This window comes from Carlito syrichta, unplaced genomic scaffold (assembly GCF_000164805.1).
Source record: "Carlito syrichta isolate Samal-C Ts95f unplaced genomic scaffold, Tarsius_syrichta-2.0.1 Scaffold288323, whole genome shotgun sequence".
NCBI lineage: Eukaryota > Metazoa > Chordata > Mammalia > Primates > Tarsiidae > Carlito > Carlito syrichta.
The window spans coordinates 246,150-267,928 of NW_007232419.1; the positions used below are offsets into that span (position 1 = coordinate 246,150).

Sequence of the window (21,779 nt, forward strand, 5' to 3'; positions counted from 1 at the left end):
AATTTTTTTAAAAAGGGAGAGGAAGGAAGGAAAGAGAGAGGCATCCTTATTTTTGGAATATCGAACCATCTGTATGTTTGACAAAAAGAAAGAGGGTCTGTTATTTCTATAAAGAGTATCTAATATCTCTAGAAATAGGGGGAAAAATGGGTGTTTGAGATTCTATTTTGTATTTTATAAAGTCTTCTTAGACAAATGGGAGACAAAATTAAGCAAATATTATGAATTCACAATTGCATCTTGTCTTCCTCTCAGATTCCGGAAACAAAAATTCTGGTTAATACACTAGTATACTGCTGGTGGGAATGTAAATTAGGACAGCCACTATGGAAAGCAGTATAGTGGTGCCTTAAAAAGACTAAAAAAGCCAGGCTCGGTGGCTCAGCCTGTAATCCCGCGCCTTTGGGAGGCTGAGGTGAGTGGATTGCCTGAGCCCGCGGGTTCGAGACCCGCCTGGGCAGCGAGGCCTCATCTCTACAATAAATCAAAAAAAAAATCAGCTGGGCGTGGTAGCGCGCGCCTGTAATTCCGGCTACTTGGAAGGCTGAGGCGGAAGGATCGCCAGAGCCCAGCAGGTCGAGGCTGCGGTGGCCGGGAGCGGCCACTGCACTCCAGTCTGGGCGACAGAGTGAGACTCCAACACACACACAAAAAAGACTAAAAACACATCTACCATAGGATCCAGCAATTCCACTGCTGAGTAGATAGCCAATAGAAAGGAAATCAATACATCAAGGAGATATCTATACTTTCATGTTTATTGCAGCTCTATTCCTATGAGCTAGATATGGAATCAATCTGCACGTCTATCAGTGAATGAAGGGACAAAGAAAATGTGGCATACATACACAGCGGAATAGGATTCAGCCATAAAAAGAACGGAATCCTGTCATTTGCAACAACATGGATGAAATGTATTACGTTAAGGGAAATAAGCCAGGCACAGAAAGACAAAACATTGCATGTGCTCACTCATATATAGGAAGACAGAAAAGTTGATCTCATAAGGTAAGAGAGTAGCATGGTTACCAGAGGCTGGGAAGACAAAGAGAGTAATGAAAAGAAGTTGATTAATGGGTTCAAACAGTAGACAGATGGAACAGGTTCCAGTGTTCATAGCACAGAAGAATGACTATGCTTCTCAATATTTTATTGTCCATTTTAAAGTAGCAAGAAGAAAAGACTTGGAATGTCCCCAACACAAAGAAATGATGCTTGATGAGATGAATACCCTAATTCCCCATATTTCATAATTATACACCGCAAGCATGTATAAAAACATCACATGTACACCATAAATATCTGCAATCACTATGTGTCAGTATTTTTTTTTTTTTTTTTTGAGTTAGAGTCTCACTCTGTCGCCCAGACTGGAGTGCAGTGGCCACTCCCGGCCACCGCAGCCTCGACTCGCTGGGCTCCGGCGATCCTTCCGCCTCAGCCTTCCGAGTAACCAGAATTATAGGCATGTGCTACCACGCCCGGCTGATTTTTTTTTTTTGATTTATTGTAGAAATGAGGTCTCGCTGCCCAGGTGGGTCTCAAACCTGCGGGCTCAGGTAATCCACTCACCTCAGCCTCCCAAAGGCTAAGCCACCAAGCCTGGCTTGTGTCAGTATTTTTAATGTATGCAAATCATTTTTCTTTAATTTATCAAAGGAGATATATAGATTGCAAATAGGGACAGCATGGTAGCTCATGCTGTCATCCCAGCACTTTGGGAGGCTGAGGTGGGAAGACTACATAAGCTCAGGAATTTGTAATCAGTTTGGGCAACACAGTAAGACCTCATCTCTACCAAAAAAAAAAAAATTAGCCAGGTGTAGTGGCACATGCCTGTAGTCCCAGCTACTAGCTACTTGGGAGGCTGAGGAGGAAAGAGTGCTTGAGCCCAGGAGTTTGAGGTTGTGGTGAGCCATGATCATGCCACTGCACTCCAACCTGGGTGACAAAGTAAGACCCAAATCAAAGAAAAAAGGAAAAGAAAAAAATATTGCAAATAAGCACAAAAAAGATATGTCAACTGTCATTAGAAAAATACAAATTAAAAATGCAATGAGATATTGCTATTCACCTATTAGAATGTCTGAATTTAGAATGACCTACCTTATCAATAATTGACAAGAGTGTGGAGCCAACACACGCTACTGGTAGGAATGTGGAATGATACAAACATATTGGGGAAGAGTGTGGCAGTTTCTCTAAAAGTTAAAGAACTTTACCCACACATTCCAGTGCAGGACATTTTACCCAAGAGAAATGTAAGTATGCGTCCTTACAAAGGCTCGCACTTTAATATTAATAGTGACTTTATTTGCAATAGCCCAAACCTACAACAACCTTCAACATATGCCTTCGACTATGAAAGGATAAATAAATTTTGTATACCTGTATAATGAAATACTACTCAGCAATTAAAAGACTGAACTATTGAGACATACCCCAGTGTAGATGATTCTCAAAATAATTGTGCTAGACAAATAAGCCAGAAGCCGTACAAATAAGAGTCTATGCTGTATGGTTCCAAATAAAATTCTAGAAAATGGAAACTATAGTGATAGAGAGCAGGTTAGTGGCTGCCTGAGGATGGAGTTTGAAAAGAAAGGATGAAGAGATTGCCAAGGGCCAGAGGAGAGTTTTAGGGGGTGATTAAAGCATTCAATATCTTGATTGTGGTGACAGTTTCACAAGTGTATACACACATCACCCTTTGTCAAATCATGCATTTTAAACATGTGTGGTTTATTGTATGTCATTTACACTTCAACAGAAATTTCTAAGAAAAAAGAGATGGATTTTTTTCAAAGTTTCCCCCAAATCCTCCTTTATCTGAGCATTCAGACATTGCACTCATTATTTGGTACACTAAATTCCAGCTGAGACACACCTGTGTGACCCTGAAGGCATAGCTTAACAAGTAACGAGGCAGCCAGCACAGAGGCGCGGAGAAGGTTCTCAGGTGGTCATAACTGCTGTTTCATCACGTGTCTTTACAGCGAAATTTAAGTCTATGTATGTGGCCTATCCAGCAATATTGAAAAGGGATTTGGGATTCACTAAATGCAGGCACTCTCTGAGTTTCGGAAACAAATAATATCTACTTTTTAATATATACTATCTACCCAGATTGTAATAATCAAATAAATCTGAGTCAGTTCTCTAGTCCTAATTTTTCTTCCTTTGAGTAATAATTACTAATCTCACACAAGGAAATAATTATATCATTTTGGGTTTTTGTTTGTTTGTCTTACATCTTACCAAAATAGAAATGCAGGAACATATAGTTTTTATTTACTTATTTATGATGCAGTTTCTAAGAACTGAAATGCAGCAATGGAAGTTATGCCTATAAATCCTGGAGATAAGAAATACATATTTGAAGGGAGCTATATTTGAAGAGGATGTTTAGAGGAACGTTAAGGACTGAAGCTGTGATTTAAGGTCTGGCAAGTGTTTCTGTTTGCACTCTGTGTAATTCAAGTCTGTCTTTGCTTTTGAAGAGTAAGATTACAGAGTCTGGATATATTGGGTTTTCTCCCAGGTTCAGGTTCATTCTGGCTTCTGACTTCTGACTGCTTCTACCAAACTGATAAAATACATGGATGCTGAATGTGTTTGTTACATGTTGAGATAAAGTGGGTTGTTCCATTGCTTTTTTAAAATAATGGCTGCCTGGGTTCCCCTTATCTTTTTCTTAGCATCCATTTCCTGGATGTATTAATTTCAAAGAAGGTATGTAGCAACAAACACCTTTAAAAAGCAGGGAGACAGGCTAAATGTCTAGGATCTCACTCTAGGGAATAAAAATGGTAAGCATGACATAAATGTAAACTATTATTTTATGGCAGACATTATACAAAGACTTTATGTGGATAATGCTATTTTATCTTCATGTCTCTGTGACATGGTGACTATCATTGGCCTTATTTTTCAGATGAACAGTTGAGACTTAAGATATGGTTTCACTTACCTGTTCACATAGGTATTAAGTGTAAAGGCAGGATTGGATACAGAGATTCTTAGTCCAGAGCTCACAAGTTCACCATTATTAGCTCATAGGTAACAATGAGGAAGTAACTCACAGACATAGATGATCTCACTAGTATATCCGGTTCTTTAAAACCTCTCTGCAAACAGTCATGTTTATCTTAATTGGGATTTCAGAACAGTTTGATTCCACCTTGTATCTGTCATCCTCCTAAGGGATACGGTAGTTGTTCTGCACTACTTGTAGTTTTTTAAGGCTAAGAGTATCTACTCTAAGAATTGGTTGTCGTGGTAATTTAGTTATAGTAGAAAAGGAATGGGTGGAATCAGATCTCAGAAGCTTTAAACAGAGCCATTTCGCATGCTCTGTTTGAAATGCTCACACAGAAATTGTCCTAGATTTCCCTTTGTGTAATTCAAGGGGCCCAGGAAAATATAGTTTCAAAAAGAAAATAAAGTAATACATTTGTAAAACTGGCTAATTTTTTTTCTCACAGTGCAATAGCAAATGTGATTTTGTTTGTTCCTCCCAATTACTCTCACAAATTTTGAGAAGCAAGATGGGTTTTTAACTCCTCTATATAAAGTAAAATAGTAAGGAAATCGAGACCTCACAATTGAGGTTGTTAGGATGAATCTGGGACTAGATCTCATTTCTTTTTTTTTTTTGAATTGGAGTCTCACTGTCGCCCAGACTGGAGTGCAGTGGCACGCTCCTGGCCATCGCAGCCTCAACCTGCTAGGCTGGGTGATCCTGCCACCTCAGCCTTTCAAGTAGCTGGAACTACAGCACATGCTACTACACCCGGCTAGTTTTTTATTTATTGTAGACAGGAGGCCTTGCCAAGTTGCCCGGGTGGGTCTCGAACCTGCGGGATCAGCCTATCCTCTTGCCTCGGTCTCACAAAGTGCTGGGATTACAGGCTGAGCCACTGAGCCCGGCCTAGATCTCATATCTTAAGGAAAATATTTCTGTTATAATATTCTGCCATCCAAGTGATCCTTACATGGAGTCTAGTATCAGAACAGAAGACTAAACATTTCAAATATTGACTGTTTCAATGCTTAACGAAGCTACAAGAAAAGTGAAAATTCATGTACTTCCATGCAAAGTAAAAGGAGAAATGATAGTATTACATGATAGAAAAGCAGCTAAGGTCGGGCTTGGTGGCTCAGCCTGTCATCCCAGCACTTTGGGAGGCTGAGGCAAGCGGATTGCTGAGCCCAAGTGTTCGAGACCAGCTCCAGCAACTTAGCAAGCCCTCATCTCTACAATAAGTCAAAACTTAGTTTCGGCTCCTTGGAAGGCTGAGGCAAAGAATTGCCAGGGCCCAGCAGGTCGATGCTGGGGTGGCCATGAGTGTGCCATTGCACTCGAACCTGGGTGACGGGTGAGACTCTGACTCAAAAAAAAAAAACGAAGAAGAAGAAGAAGAAGAAGACCAGCTAAAAGCAAATATACAAGATTTTTCAGTTAAACGTCCACGTGCCCGACAGGTTTTCCAAAATGAACAGGACTTGAGATAAACCAAAGCTCTCATCTTTATTAATTTAACAGAAATAAAGAGGAGTACTAAAAAAAAAAATCGGGATGAATTAGTATTTAGTTAACTCTCTACCCTCACCCCACTATCATTTCTCAAATGGTTGGTCAACATTTCACAAAATTTGAAATTCTTTCTATAATATAACAAGACCCTTCGGGTTTGGTCTTTCTCTACACTTAACTAGAGATTTCAAACTACCACAAACTGTTTCTTTCCCCAAGGATCACAGGGAAGTAATTCATGTAATTAAACTCTATTTTCTACAACTCGGTAACCTTCTACCCCTAACAGGTAGGAAATCACCTACACTCACTTTGAAGAATGCAGGATGTGAGAGGTTTGCCCCAGGTAAGTTTCTCCCCGTCTATCTCCATCTCTACCTCCTGTTGCTGCATTAAAGCTAAATTCTTCTTAAAGACAGTTTGACTTTCCCAATTAGGCCACTGATTTACATTACCTACTACTGAGTGCTAAGAACATCCAGTTTTCTCTTTCAGCTGCTGATTATGGGACCACTATTCTTTCTCTAAATCTCAAGCTTGCGAAAGGAATATCAAAAGTTAAAAACTAATGTTATAACTGGTAGCAAAAATAGAAGGAAATGTCTGGATTAATCTAAGACATATTCAGGCTCTTTGCTAACTATTCCATCACCAATCTCTACTCCAGATGTTTTGTAAACCCTGAAATACAAGGAGGGAATCCCCCCAAAGCTGAATTTATTTATTTTAAAAGTGTGTATGTATTCTTACATATTTAAACCTCAGTCACCCTCAAAGTATTCTCTGTTAATGCAAAAACCGAGGAGACTTTTTTTTCACTGCTCAAAACAGTTTTTGAAGACCTCAGTTTTAATGCCTTTTAGTGCCTCTGCACTTTTTTGGTTTTTTGTGTCACCTCATCCACATTGGCAAAATGATTTCCTCTGAGGACTTTTGTCTTCTGAGAAACAAAGGAAAGTCACTCAAGGTGAGATAGGGAGAATAAGGAAGCTGGGGCACAGGGCTTACACCATTTTTGAACAAAAACTGCTGAACCGTCAGTGCAGTGTGGGCAGGTATGTTGTCATGGTAGAAGAACCAGTCACCTGTTTGCCATCATCGGGACATTTTTTTCCACAAATGATGGCACATCCTTCTCCAAACTTCCAGATAAAAACTTGGGGTGACTGATCCAGAGGAACAAATTCCAAGTGTTCTACAAGGGCCCCGCCCTTCATTTGAAATGTTTACTTGAATTGCGGTAAATAAGAGAGTTATCTAGACTTGCAAAAACACAAACATGTCATTATCTACATAATTTTAACTCCCAAATGAGCAAATTGTGCGAACTGGGAAATGTTTACATAGAATCTACTTAACATCTTCTCATGATAGCTGTTAATTAATAGCTTTTACTGTTAATTTACAGAGCTCTCAAAACTGCTACCCTTCTTTTTTAAAAATATAATAATTGTAACATGATTCTGTCTCGGTCATTTAAAGGACAAATTATGGTGGCTATTACAATGGCTGTTGGTCTAATCTCTTAATGAAACACTGGATTTATTAAGAACTTTCTGTGGGCAAACCACTCTGTTAAAGGTCTCAAACATCTGACTTACTTTGATCTTTCTAGTCATTCAAGATTATCTTTTCATAGGCATTTTCTAACAAATAAAACTGAGGCTTAAAAGTTGTAATAATTAGCCCAAGATCACATCACCAAGAAATTATGTCATTAAGTTTCAATTTCAAGATGTTCACCTCCAGAGCCTGACCTATGCCATTATGCTAAAACAGTTCATCTCACAAAAACTCATGGTGCTAAATCTGAGCATCATATCAAGGAAACTCTATTTCATTTTACCACTTTTCTCTACTGCCTGAGGAAATTGAAAATATTTCATCCTTCAAGTTTAACAAGTCAACAGACTTTTCTGCTGGAGAAAAAAAATGTTCTCAGACCTCTTCTCATAAAATCAGTCAGTCAACAAATATTTATTGAGCACAAACAATATGCAAGGAGCAGCGACTAGGTACCCAGTCTCAAAAAACTTCAAAAGATATTTTCCATAAAGTTCTTAACAAATTTCAGGCATTCAGTCCTTACAATACCCATGCCACTGGCATGATTTACATGTAGGGATACTGAGGTGCATAAGGTTAAGTGAATTGCCCCAAGTCTCATGTGTATAGTGTGTGTCAGGGGCAAATTGAATCTAGTGTACTGATACCTTTCCAGAATTCAGAAATGTCTAAAATACTTTGAGTATTTTCTTGGTCTTTTCAGTGATTTCACAGAACAATTGTGCATACGTGTCTGGTTTATGGATAAGGTGGAAAATCCACAATGAACCTATTCAAGTTAAAAAATATGTGTACCTAGCACTAGATGCTTCTTGTGTGCTTTCCTAAAAGCGAATCACTCATATCTCTACTGTCTGACATGCTTTGTTCTCTTCATTGTTCTGTTAAAACGCCTTAGCCATAGGCAACTAAAAATTCTTTCTTGAGTATGCAATTCAGTTATTCTTGTGTAGCTTTCTACTTCTGAGTAGATAAAACATCAGGTAAGATCAGATTGATACTGAAAACAGTGATTCAAATAGCATCTGTGATTAAGTTATCCTTTCTGATAGTATTTGGAGATTTGGTATTCAGAATCTTTGGAATTTAGAGTCACATTGGGCTTCATATCACTTATGGAATTTTGTACATGCTCCTTTTTTGATTTTCTTTTATTTTTTCAATGTCTAATATCTGTACCCACTGAGAAAAGTTGAAAAATTCCCTAATTGAGAGTCCATAAAAAAAATCTTGGTTGAGAAATGCTACTAATCATCAAATCTTGAAAGAAAACTCTTATTATTACCAACGATAAACAATAATACTAAAATGACAACACTGAGAGTGACTGCCGCTAACACTATAAAATATATGAACACAACATACACACCCAACACAAATGGCAATACAGAAGTTATAACTTGTATTGCTAATATAATTTCCAACTCAAATAATCTATAAAATTGTTGGATTTTCCTCTTTAAAAGTGTCTTTTATAAAGCCGGGCTCGGTGGCTCAGCCTGTCATACCGCACCTTTGGGAGGCTGAGGTGAGTGGATTGCCTGAGCCCGCGGGTTCGAGACCCGCCTGGGCAGCGAGACCTCATCTCTACAATAAATCAAAAATCAGCCGGGCGTGGTAGCATGCGCCTGTAATTCCGGCTACTCGGAAGGCTGAGGTTGAAGGATCACCAGAGCCCAGTGGATAGAGGCTGCGGTGGCCGGGAGTGGCCACTGCACTCCAGTCTGGGCGACGGAGTGAAATTCCAACTCAAAAAAAAAAAAAAAAAAGTGTCTTTTATGTACAACCACCTAATATTTTACTAACAAGGTAGTTTTTGCCTCTTTTAAAAGATAAGCTATGATATCTATTGACCCGATGCAAAACTGTCATGTAATGGAATATCAGAGGTCATTCTAAATTTATATTCTTTTCTTTGGAACTGTAAGCAAAAAGAACATGATGTGAAGACAAGCCTCATCATGCAAAAAGTCTAAAGAAACTTTGTCTCCCATCACTTTTGTGTTTTCTTTTTCTTTTTTTTACGTTTATACCTGTGATACTCACTTATGCCCACAGCTGTAATGAGCTTGATCGCAAGCTCAGGGATTTCACATTGAATAAAAAATGGTTCCAGAATGTAGCGTCCAAATGCCAGAGATATCACAGCTGTAGCTGCAGGGCTAAAAAAAAGAAAATAATAATAATACATATTTTGGTTAACTATAGGAAAAAAATTAAATTAAATTTTCACTAAATTTTTTCTACCTCGAGGTATTGCTATTTAGCATATGGAACCTGCGGAGTATGAAACTTGACAATTTTTGGAACTTCTCACTTGATGAGGTTGCCTTGAGACATTCCAAATGAAATAGTGCCTGTAACATTGGTGGCTAGTTTTCAAACTTCACATATTCCTAGGAGTAAGGTTAGGTTCTAACAACTGTGTCCCAACTTTCCCATATTTGATATTTTTTCCCTCTAAAAATCTGGTTTATTACATAAGATCGTGACAGACTTGGGCCTTATAGGAAATAGCCTTCTTGGCCAGGTGCAGAGTGACTCAAGCCTGTAATTCCAGCGCTTTGGGAGACTGAGTCGAGAGGACTGCCTGTGCCCAGGGGTTTGAGACCAGCTTGGGCAAACTGATGAGACCTTGTCTCTATAATAAATCAAAAAAACAGCCAGGTATGGTAGTGTGCGCCTGTATTTCCAGCTACTTGGAAGGCTGAGGCGGAAGGATCGCTGGAGCCTAGCAGGTCGATGCTGGGGTGGCTGTGAGCATGCCACTGCACTTTAGCCTGGGCGACAGAGTGAGACTCTGACTCAAAAAAAAAAAAAAAATAGCCTTCTTCCTTAAAAAATTAATAAATAAACTTCAGGCACAGTATGAATTTGTAAATTGCGTACAGATCTAATGGGTTAGGGCATAGTCAGGAGAAGGAGCACTAACTCAATATTAAAAAATAGCATTAATAATTGTTCCTTGTAAATATATGCCTAAATACTTAACATTATGTTATTCTTACTTCTATACAGATGAAAACTCAAAGCCAAGTGTTTATTTTTAATTCCATAGAAATATTAAGATGCAAAGTATAAATTCAAAAATAATAGAATTCCTGTAATTTTCTATAATTAAGAACACATTCATGAGATAAGAAAATGAAGTAAGTTTAGGTATATAGCAACATAGGTAATAAACCATTCTGTTTTAATCCATCAAACATTTTTATGAAAAAAAGTTGCACATACTTTTCCATTTTAAATGTATGAGGGGGACCCCAAAATAGAATTTATTTATAAAATATTGTGCATTTATTCTTTCATGTTTAAACTTCAGTCACCTTCAAAGCACTCACGGTGAGATGCAATATACCCATTGAGACTTTTATCCCCTGCTCAAAACAGTTTTTGAACTCATCAATTTTGATGGCTTTTAGTGCTTCCGCCATTTTTTGTTTCACTTCTTCCACATCTGTAACACGTTTCCCCTTGAGGACTTTTTTCATCCGAGGAATCAAAAAAGTCATTCAGGGCAAGATTATGTGACTAGGGAAGGTGAGGCATGGGAGCCATGTCATTTTTGGTCAAACACTGCTGAATGCTCAGCACAGGGTGGGCAGGTGCCTTGTCATGGTGGAAGAACCAGTCAGTCACCTGTGTGTCACAACTCAGTTTGTTTCTTCCACCAACTGTGCTGTGACCATCTCAAAATTTCCAGATAAAAACTTTGGTTGACCGTTTAATGCAGAGGAACAAATTCCAAGTATACTACAAGGTGCCTGCCTTCCAAAAGATAATTCTTTTTGGGGGGAAGGGTCCCCCCACATCTGTATATATAAATACATATTTTCTACACATATGCAAGTCCATGGAATTATGTCATTTTTTATGCCAAACTCCCCTTTCAGCTTCTCTTTCTTTTCGTGGTTTTCCCACATCCATATCTAGACCAAGATTATCAGAAAACCAACCATCAATTAGCATTCCCAAGTTTGGGTTACTGATACCAGACAGCATCATAAATTTCTTGACTTTCTTCTTTCTGAGAGCCTCTCCCTCTCTCCTCCCCTTAATTAAAAAACAACAAAAATCTATTTCTTCTGTTCTCCATCATTGACACAATTCTTGATATGCATTTTAAAGTCTGATCACGTCCTTTTAGTGCTTTCAAAACATGCTCAGAATATGTAGAAATCCTTTCTGTTGCCTTCAGGTTCCATCTGGGCTAAGCTCTCCTTACTTAACTCTTCACTTGGGTTCTTCCAATCTGCCTGGAGACTCTTCAACTCATTATCTTTTATACTTTAGATCATGGCTCAATCTTCCTTTGCCCAGGAAAGTTTCTCCTTCCTCTGACTGGGTCAGAATCCTGGAGTATACTCTTACTGAAACCCATGGCTTTCTTCTCACAGAGCTCATCACAGTAACAATCTTATACTCACATGATTTCTTCATTGATAGCTCTTCCCCCCCCCCTTGACCCTGAGACCCACAAGCACAAGGCTGTCTATCTAAATCACAGTTTTATCTCCAGTGTTTAGAATAGCAACAGTCATACAAAAAGGAATTTAAAAAATGGAATTATCTTTTTGGGTTTTTTTGAGGGCGAACTCCTTGTAATACATTGGGAATTTGTTCCTCCAGATCAAACGATCAACCAAAGTTTTTATCTGGAAGTTTGGAGAAGGTTGTAGCATGATTTGTGGGAAAAACATCCTGAGTTGTGATAAACAAGTAACTCGTTCATCCACCATGACAATGCACCTGTCCACACAGCACTACGTGTTCAGCAGTTTTTGACCAAAAACTGCATGACCTCCATGCTCTACCCCCCCTACTCACCCATCTCTCCCAGAGCGACATTTTTTCTGCTTTTCTGGATGAAAAAAGTCCTTAAAGGAAAATGTGCTAATGTGGAAAAGGTGAAACAAAAATTAGAAGTAAAAAGGCATCCAAATCGAAACACATTCAAAAATAGATTTGAGCAGTGGAAAAAACATCTCGATAGGCGTAATGCATCAAACAGAGAGTACATTGAAAGTGACTGAAGTTTAAACATGTAAGAATAAATACCCAATGTTTTATAAATAAATTCCATGCTTTTTGGGTCCCCTCTCATGTATTAGAAACTCAATTTATATTGAATATATAGTGAATGAGTAAATTCAGTTTAATAAGTCCTGCTATGTTCTGATGGGTGATATTTCTTTCCTTGAAAATTGTGTTTTACAGATTATTTCTGGCAATACTGACTTAATCTGAAGGTATAATTTTAATGAATAGTATTTAGCTACCATGGGTATTGCTAGAAGAGAAAATGTTAACATATTTTGATATCATTTTTTTTTTTTTTTTGAGTTGGAATCTCACTCTGTCACCCAGACTGGAGTGCAGTGGCACGCTCCCCACCACCGCAGCCTCGACCTGCTGGCTCAAGGGATCCTTCTGCCTCAGCCTTCCAAGTCGCTGGAACCACAGGTGCGCAACCACCACGCCTGACTAATTTTTTTGTTTCATTGTAGAGACAAGGTCTTCTCAAGTTGCTAACATGGGTCTCGAACCCGCGGGCTCAGGCAATCCACTCACCTAGGCCTCCCAAAGTGCTGGGATTACAGGCTGAGCCACGGAGCCCAGCCTATGTTTAGATATCTTGTCCTCCTTAAGTCATTTGTTTTTCTGCTTATTTGAAAGACCAACTCAGAAAACATTAGGACAAAGAAATATATGAACACATTCAAAAAGCTTTTATAACACATCTAGATAATTTCCTGTCAAACAAAAAGCTTCTTTGACACATCTAGATAATTTGCTTGCCAACATACAACCACATACACACATACACGTATGTGCACAAACATACACAGACTCTCTCTCTCTCTCTCTCTCTGAAGCAGTTTTCTTGAAATTAAAGCAATATTTGTTTATTCACTACTAGGGAGCAGGAGTGTGGTTCACTGTACTTTAGATCAAGAAGTGGATGAATGAATGAACACTATATCTGTGCTATTGCAAGAGGTGTGGTATGTTCATCACCATGCCAAGTGATGTGTTATACAACTAATACATGGTTGAAGATGGATCCCAGTACAAATCAGTCTCCAAAGCCCACCAGCCTGACAGGCCAGTACTCTAAGTACGTATGTAGTGCCCTCATTTGAGTGTTGAATATGCTGTATTCAAAATATTATAAAGACCGGGCTTGGTGGCTCAGCCTATAATACCAGCATTTTGAGAGGCTTAGGTGAGGGGATTGCCTGAGCCCGCGGGTTCGAGACCAGCCCAGGCAACCTGGTGAAACCTTGTCTCTACAATAATTGAAAAATTAGCCAGGCATGGTAGCGCACACCTGTAGTTCCAGCTACTTGGAAGGCTGAGGTGGAAGGATCGCCGGAGCCCAGGAGGTCGACACTGGGGTGGCCATGAGTGTGCCACTGCACTCCAGCCTGGGCAACAGAGTGAGACTCCCACTCAAAAATATATATATATAATATCCTTAAACTGTCAATCACTTATTCAAAAATAATTTCAATCTACAATATACAAGGCGCTGGCCCAAGTAGTATAAAGGTTATGGAAAGTGAAGACTTCATCTTATGTGCTTGAAATGTTTGCATTTTAAAAGAAATCAAACACAGACACCCAAAATATTAAATAAGAATACAGTGTATCATTTTCAGTGTCAAATGAAAAGCAGAGGCCAGGCACAGTGGTTCATGCCAGTAATCCCAGGGAGACTGAGGCGGGAGGAGGATTGCTTGAGCCTAGGAGTTCAATACCAACCTGCAACACAGCAAGACCCTATCTCTACAAAAACGTCAAAAAATTGGCCAGACGTAGTGGTGCATGCCTATAGTTCCAGCTGAGGCAGAAGTGTAGCCTGCATCTAGGAGGTTGAAGCTATGGTGAGCCATGATCATGACACTGCACTCCAGCCTGAGCAACAGAGTGAGACCCCAACTCAAATTTTTAAAAAAAGAGAAGTAGAGACTGCATTTTTTCCCAGGAGAATTAAGAGATGAAAGAAGTAATATAAATGAGAATAAACAGAAAATTAATTGTGAGAAAGACTGAATTTAAGTTGACCTTTGAAAGTACATTACAATCAGAAAACCAGAAAAAGGAGCAAAAGGTACATTCCAGGTAGATTTTAGAAAAGGAACAAAACACTCTTTTATCATTATTCCATTATACCAATTTAAAATAATGCAGAGCTTGTTTAAAATGAGAACAGACTTAATGAAGCATATACTACTTTAAAGCTCTTTGTTCAAAAAGAGACTCCTAAAACCATAAAATTCAAGATTAGTGTTAAGTCAACACTTATTAGCTCTCCATTTGCCACTTAGTCACAAATGACAGGATAAAAGCTCACATGAGCTCTCAGCTGTGTATGTCTGAAAAGTTTACAATACAAGCAAATTTCCCTGGTTATTTCTATTAAGTCTGTAATCAGAAGTCACATTTACGGAAGCAGTTAGCCTTAAGGGATTGTGAGACCATGAACTGCTCATATGACATCAGAAGTTTCCCACAAAGTTGAAGGAAATTTGCTGTTCAGAATGACTTAGCACGATCTGGTTTGATTTTAAACCAAGACCAAGAGGAAGTTGAGCACATTCTTATGACAATAAAATCAAAAAAGATTTTCGCAACTGTAGTTACTGATTTGTTTAATGTGAGGAAGTGAGTCATTGATGTCACGCAAACTTGATTTTTTTTGGTCAAGTGAGACGTGTGACACAACAAGCTGTTAGGCTGAGAACGTCCTTTGTCACAAAGACCACAGTTAAATGGCTTAATGCTGTAATTTACAATAAGAGAAAACTCCAGCTCCTAGTGTAATATTTAATTTTGACTGGTCAGCCAAAAAGGCATAATTTATCAAGAGGGATTTTGATGACGCCTATCTTTTCTAGTAAGCAGCTTCCCTAGAATTGTCAAAGAGAATAGCTGAAGATTAAAGTGAAGCAGGTGCTTTAAAAGTTTGGCGTTGCTGGTGAACCACTTGCCAGGAACAAAACTGCATTAACCTGTTAACATTAATCCACAAAGGTATTTTACCTCAAGCTTTTACAACCTGAGGTAGACATGTTTATGACATAGTCACACGACAGGTATATTTCTAACTAGTCAAAAATAAAGTGAATCAGAAGAACGCTGTAGTGAAAGGTTTCTTTTTCCTTAATTTTTTTCTATCTGCGCTCTTACCGTATTATGAGCAGTTCCACCCAGACTCGTACAAAAGCAGGTAGTGGGCCAAAAACTTCCAGAATGTATGTGTAGTGACCACCAGATTTCTTTATACTTGTTCCCAATTCAGCATAGCACAGGGCTCCTGTGAAATATTTATAACAAATAGGTACAAATGTAATATTTTATCAATCCCCCCACTCCGAGCATCAAGAATTGACGCAACAATGTTTACGTTGCCTGAGAGGTGACCAACCTCCTTTGGTCCAAATGGCAACCTTATTTCAAGACAAATAACCATCATCTAATTGCCAAAACTCACCTAATTCCTCTTCTAACTTCCTCACATTTGAGACCTAGTTTATTCTGTCTGAGCAATGTAATTTTACTTGAAATGGTAAAGACAAACTTCTAAAAAACCTATGTTCCAGAATTCTTAGTTGAAACCCTGGAAATAGAGGAAAGAGAGAAGATAGATGTTGATAATATTGACCTATCTTTAGAAGAATACAACCTCACACCAAAACAAGACAAGATCTCAAACTGACTTCATTATATTGAGAACCTTTTAATAAGTGATGGTAGATCAAAATAAATAAGATTTATCTCCCTTCACAAAAGCATGGGCTCTGGCTATGCCTTGAAAGACTTCATTTAATTTGTACAGTGTATTTTGTAAACAAAATGAATTTTGGCTTAGATAGTTTGTTTCTAGAAAAGGTTATCCCTGATATTTTTGAAGTGTATGCTCTGGGTAGTAGAATGAACATACTTTTTAGAAGGAGATGTGATAATTTATATGTATGTATGTTAGATCAATTTAACAATCAACAAGTTTTTAAATTAGGGATACAATTCACATGGCATTGGGCAAGTCATATAGCCTCCCCAAAACTCAGTTTTATTCCCTCTAAGAGGGAAATCTCAGGCCGGGTGCTGTGGCTCATGCCTGTGATCCCAGCACTTTGGGAGGCAGAGGCGAGAGATTGCTTGAGCCCAAAGATTCAAGGCCAGCCTAGCCAATTTGGTAAGACCTCATCTCTTCAATGAATAAAAAAATTAGCCAAGTGTGGTGGCATGTGCCTGTAGTTCCAGCTACGTGGAAGGCTGAGGCAGAAAGATTGCCTGAGCCCAGCAGTTCCAGCCTGAGGGGGTATGAGCGTGCCTCTGCAGCCTGGGTGACAGAGTGAGACCCAGACTCAAAAAAAAAAAAAAAAAAGTATATAAATGTGGCAATGGATACCGAAGACAGTACTAGGCCTAATACGTGACAAGCACTGCATGAAATATAACTACCCTTATTAATCTGGGCAATTAATTATGAAGAAAATAAAAATATATCTTGTTATTATGTGAAAAGTTCTATCAGTACTACTCAGTGCTCAAATGTAATCCACAATTTTTGCTGAAGCTACTTCAGAAAATAAAAAAGGTAGAAAAGTATTACTAATCAAAACTCTCCATAAATATAACTTGGAAATTTAGTGAAACAGTAGTGTCACTTATAGCTGATGACTGAACCTCAACCTTCATTCGGGAATGATTTTTAATTCAAAAACAATCAAACAAAAAACAGATTAAGATAAGAACTGCTCTTACCTTAAGAATTGTGGGAGTGTAAACTAGTACAACCTCTGTGGAAAACAATATGGCACTTCCTAAAAGATCTAGAACCGGACCTTCCTTACAATCCCGCAATTCCTCTTCTGGTAATATACCCAAAGGAACACAAATCACTCTATGAAAAAGAAACCTGCACACACACGTTTATTGCAGCATTGTTCACAATAGCAAAAACATGGAACCAACTGTGCTACCCATCAAAAGAGGACTGTATTAAAAATGTGGTGCATATACACAATGGAATATTATGCAGCCATAAAGGACAAAATTATGAACTTTGTGGCAACTTGGATGGACTTAGAATCTATAATACTGAGTGATCTATCACAGAAACAAAGAACTGAGTACTCATAAGCGGACCCTGAACAATTATCATAATACTATAAGAAGGGGATTGGCAGTAGTGGAAAACTTCCAGGGGAGGGAGAAGGGGCACACTTCATCAATAAGAGTAACTGATCTCAAACCAGAAGTGGGGACCAAAGTGAGGTCCAAACTTTACCTGTATAATGACCAGTTGTATGCCTTGCCCTGAATTGTACCCACATCTTTTAAATAAATAAATACATAAATGTCCCACAGATGCTTCTGAAGTAAATAGTTTGCAGACTAATATTGGGAACGTTGATAGATTTTATCTATTTATAACTAATTGTAACTAGTTGGAACTTACCCTCTTTGGGGAAATAGTCGCCAAGTTGGTAGGCTGTTCAGAAAATATTCCAATATAAAATGTTATTAGAAAGAGTCCTTGCTGAAACTTCAGAATGGTTGCCCTAGGTTTAAATCGAGTCCTAGGGAAATGATTTTTATTTAAAGGTCTCAAGTACTGTAACCATTTTGCCCAGATAAAAAGTTCAAGACAAGATGTAAAATCCAGGTATTGACCCTGGCTTAAAAAGAAAAAAAAAATTGTAAACCAAATATACAGATTCTTTACAGTTGGTCCCAAATGTTCTCGAGTTTTAAGAAAAATAAATTCTTTTTCTTTTTCCTTTTTTTTTTTTTTGAGTTGGGGTGCATTGGCACGCTCATGGCTACTGCAGCCTCTACCTGCTGGGCTCAAGCGATCCTTCTGCCTCAGCCTTCCAAGTAGCTGGAACTATAGGAGCGCACCACCACCCTAACAATTTTTTTTTTTTTTTAATCTTATTGCTCAGGCTGGTCTCGAACCCCTGGGCTCAAGTAATCCTCTCGCCTCGGCCTCCCAAAGTGCTGGGATTACAGGCTTGAGCCACTGTGCCTGGCCAAATTCTTTTTGTTATATTTTGCTTTACTTGTTAGGGCGGTCAAAAGCTCCTAGTAACTTAAGTGACAAAGGCAATGCAAATATGGATAAGTAGATTAACACAAGCACACACTTCCTACAATTAGTAATCAAAGAATACCAACTCAAGTCTCAGCTGTTCTCCTTCTCTTTTTTAGCTTCTGCTAAAGATGATATACTTATGCAAAAGCATACTTTCATAGTACAAGTCAACACCACTTTAACTAGTTCTGTACTCAGAGTAACCTATTTTACTACCTCTGAATAACCTTTTCTTGTATACAAAGAATTGAATCACCATGGGAACTAAATGCACGTAAGCATGCACAGTCCAGGAAACAGAGTGTGGTTTTTCTGATTAGATGTTGATTTATTCTGAACACATCAAGCGCTATAGAAAGATTTAAAGGCTGAGGGTGCACAAAGTCATTTAAGATGATCAAGAATTAGGGTTATCATTGCTTATCTATAAATGCATATTACAGAACTCTATCAAAGTTTTTCATAACTATATCACTCAAAAGCGTTCTATATGGCTAGGGAATAGTACTGAGAAAATAATGACACACAATTGTCACTAAATATTTTATAAAGCACAAATTAGTCACATGAATAATACCACAAACCCTTTCTAAAAAACACAAAAATAATCCCTTTATAGCTCATGCTATACTATGACTTTGTTTTAACAAGTTGTATCTAAAAATAACTTCTACCTAAAAATAGAAATGTGAGTTCTTTAGCTGAATGCTCAAACCAATGAAATAAAGCATCACAAGGCTTGAGGAGAAAGAATGAATGGATTGGTACACATAGGACAAGAGTTAGTACTTAAAGAGTTAGCAACTATAAAATATAGTATCTTCTGGAATCAAAGTACACTATTTTCCAGAAAAGAGTAAATATATTTCAGACATTCACTTCATAGCCTAAATCAAATTTACTTTTTAATTGACAATTCACTGGTTTTTATCATCTTTACAATGATCTCAGGTAGCTTTCTAGTCTTTTACCCCCCACTTAAGAGGGAGCATTTCTTATCTCTTTATTATGAATTCCTGAGTTAATAAAAGGGACATACATTTTGAAGAAAAGTTAATAATCATGCTTCTACCACTTTTCTTCAGATTCACCCAATGTACAGGTGGGCCAATTATCTGTATCCCTGGTGACCAAGGGAAATACAGATGAAGAAAACAGATCCGGGCAGGCACAGCCAACTAACACCCAGCTGAAGTTTTCAAATGTTTATAGCAGAAGTTTATAGGTATTGAGAAGAGAGGAAAGGCTTTAAAAAATGTGAAATATGCTCAAGACACTGCAATATTCCCACTCATGATAGGGACTGAGTTGTGTGCCATCACACATCTTCCCATGTCAAGAACTTGCGATGAGCACATGAACTTAAAAAATAAAAATAAAAAATAAAAAACTGCCGTTTATTTTGCTAAAGTCAGGCTTCTGCTGAACCCTCAGTTCTGTGCCTAAATAGGCCACATCGGGTTGTTCTTCACAGGTGTTGCATTCAGGATGCCACCTGCCAGAATACCCCAAACATTCATAACTTTGATGACCCGTTAAAATACACACCAGCTTTCTGAACTGGAAGCTGGTGTGTATTTTACCGGGTCATCAAAGTTACCCTTTGCTCTCTTCACTGCAGGGAAAAGCATGAAAACAGTCTGTCTCAGTCAGGAAAAGAAAGTACAGCCTACAGGAAGCAATTGGAAGGGATTCAGGATCCACCTGACAATGAACAGTGTGTCTAGAGAGTTCACGTACCCAAATGAAAATTTAAAAATTCAGTGTGGCCTCTACCATTCATTGACTCCTCAGAAATCACTCTCTGCTTCCCAGAGATCAAACTTCCCAGCCTCAGAGCCACACCCCACCCCACCCCCAGAGAAAAAGGTACACTCACCAAACAGTGACAGGATCCCACAGGCCGTCCAGATAGTCAGAGACATGCCCACGCTGCCCGTGTTCTGGAGCACGCCCTTGGGAGAAATGAAAATTCCTGCTCCAATGATGGTGCCAATGATGATGGAGATCCCTCTCAGTAAAGTGATTTTCTTCTTCAGGGCCACTTTGTCCTGCCCAGGGGGCTCTTTGCTGCCCACGGAAGGCAGCCTCCTGTGAACACTTCCCTGCAGGTAACCTCCTTTGGAGATGGTGGACACCACAGGTTTTCTGACCATAGTAGTGACACACAGGGGAAAAGTCACACAGAAGGAAAGAAAACAAAACTTTCAACTTGGGTGCCTCTTGGAGTGACTGATCGGTGTCTTCCTCTTTGCTTTCAGTCTCTTTCAGTGCTATTGTGTTCACAGGAAAAAACTCAGGGGTGTGTTTGATCCTTCCCGGCTATCTAATTACTACTGAGAACACCTGTGCGTTCAAGGTGCTCTCGGTCCCCACCTCCTCGCTCTGCCACCGAGGCTGCCGCCGCCGCTGAGCTGCCGCCCTATCATTACAAACCAGCTCAGCTTCCTCATGGGCTTGTATTTAAGCTCCTGCCTGTCACACCAACTTACTACAGCTAAATGATGATGCAAATTCTCCAGGTTTGCATCAGCCACATGAGAAAGCTCAGCATTACTCAGCCTTTTTTTTCTTCTTCTTCTTCTTTTTTTTTTAACAGTAGCAGCGTGTTGCCCAACTGACCTAAGCTTTTCGGAGAACAAAGCACACACTTTCAAGAGCTCTCAGCCAATCCAGAAGTTGTAAATTCAGAACAGACCTTCCCAGAGATTGAAAGCAACTCTTAGTGAGGGACAAAAAGCTCTTCAAGCGAAAAGAAAATAAGAAATGAAACAGGAAATGGTAACTTCATTTGAAGGAGTTGCTTTTTTGCTTTAGCTCGTGTGTGAAAAACATTTTACATGCAACTGTTCTGTGAACAGAATGGACCCCGAAGCTGCATGGTTGATAAGAGCAAAATTTAGACTCCGTAATCTGTAGGATACTTTTTTTTTAAATTTTGAGTTTCTTAGCAGCACAGCCAAATCTAATGTTTACAAAGCTAAAAAGATCCCCTCTCTCTACGCACATAACTGTGAGCTTTTCTCAACATTTAAAGATAAAATTGTTTCTTACTGCCCATGATAAACCAACATTTAAAATCACCACCTGAGTGTGACAAGTTTAGAAATCACAGTGACTCCAGAAAATAATCCTTTTCTGATTCTCATCAGCACTAGGTGATTTTCTGAACTAAGAAATATTCTGAATTCACGTGCTTGCTGTTACACTGAAATACTAAAAAAATCCTCAGCTCAAAAGTGAACAATAATTACAATTATGGAAAAAATATGCATATAGCAAAAGCCTGATAGGAAAGTACAGAATAATAGTTACAGAAGATAATGGTATTATGTATGATTTTTTTTTCTAAATTGCATAAACTGCCCTTATATTATTGAAAGGTGGTACCTATAGAAACCTAGAATAAACTTAGTTTATTCTTAGTTTAGTCTTTTTACCTCAGCATAACCATTAGAAAGCATTCAGACATTCTACTGCAGAACGAGCAGCAGCCTATCCCATCCCCCCTAGGCAAATCTCCCTCAGATGCAAGACCAAGACAGCCCCACCATTCATGTTTTAGCATAA

The 21,779-nt window shown here is 38.7% G+C and overlaps 1 protein-coding gene across 2 annotated transcripts in view; it reads right to left on the bottom strand.

Moving 5' to 3' along the window:
• The window catches only part of SLC7A11 (solute carrier family 7 member 11), an 87,669-nt gene extending 66,960 nt beyond the window's left edge, over positions 1-20,709 (bottom strand). For both annotated transcript variants that reach the window (XM_008053621.2, XM_008053620.2), the window contains exons 1-3: positions 20,089-20,709; positions 15,296-15,422; positions 9,149-9,264 (exon numbers count right to left, since the gene is read on the bottom strand). In XM_008053621.2, the coding sequence (XP_008051812.1) occupies positions 9,149-9,264; positions 15,296-15,422; positions 20,089-20,365 (520 nt within the window). In that variant the 5' untranslated portion in view covers positions 20,366-20,709. The remainder of the gene's footprint in view (positions 1-9,148; positions 9,265-15,295; positions 15,423-20,088) is intronic.
• Positions 20,710-21,779: the final 1,070 nt, after the last annotated feature.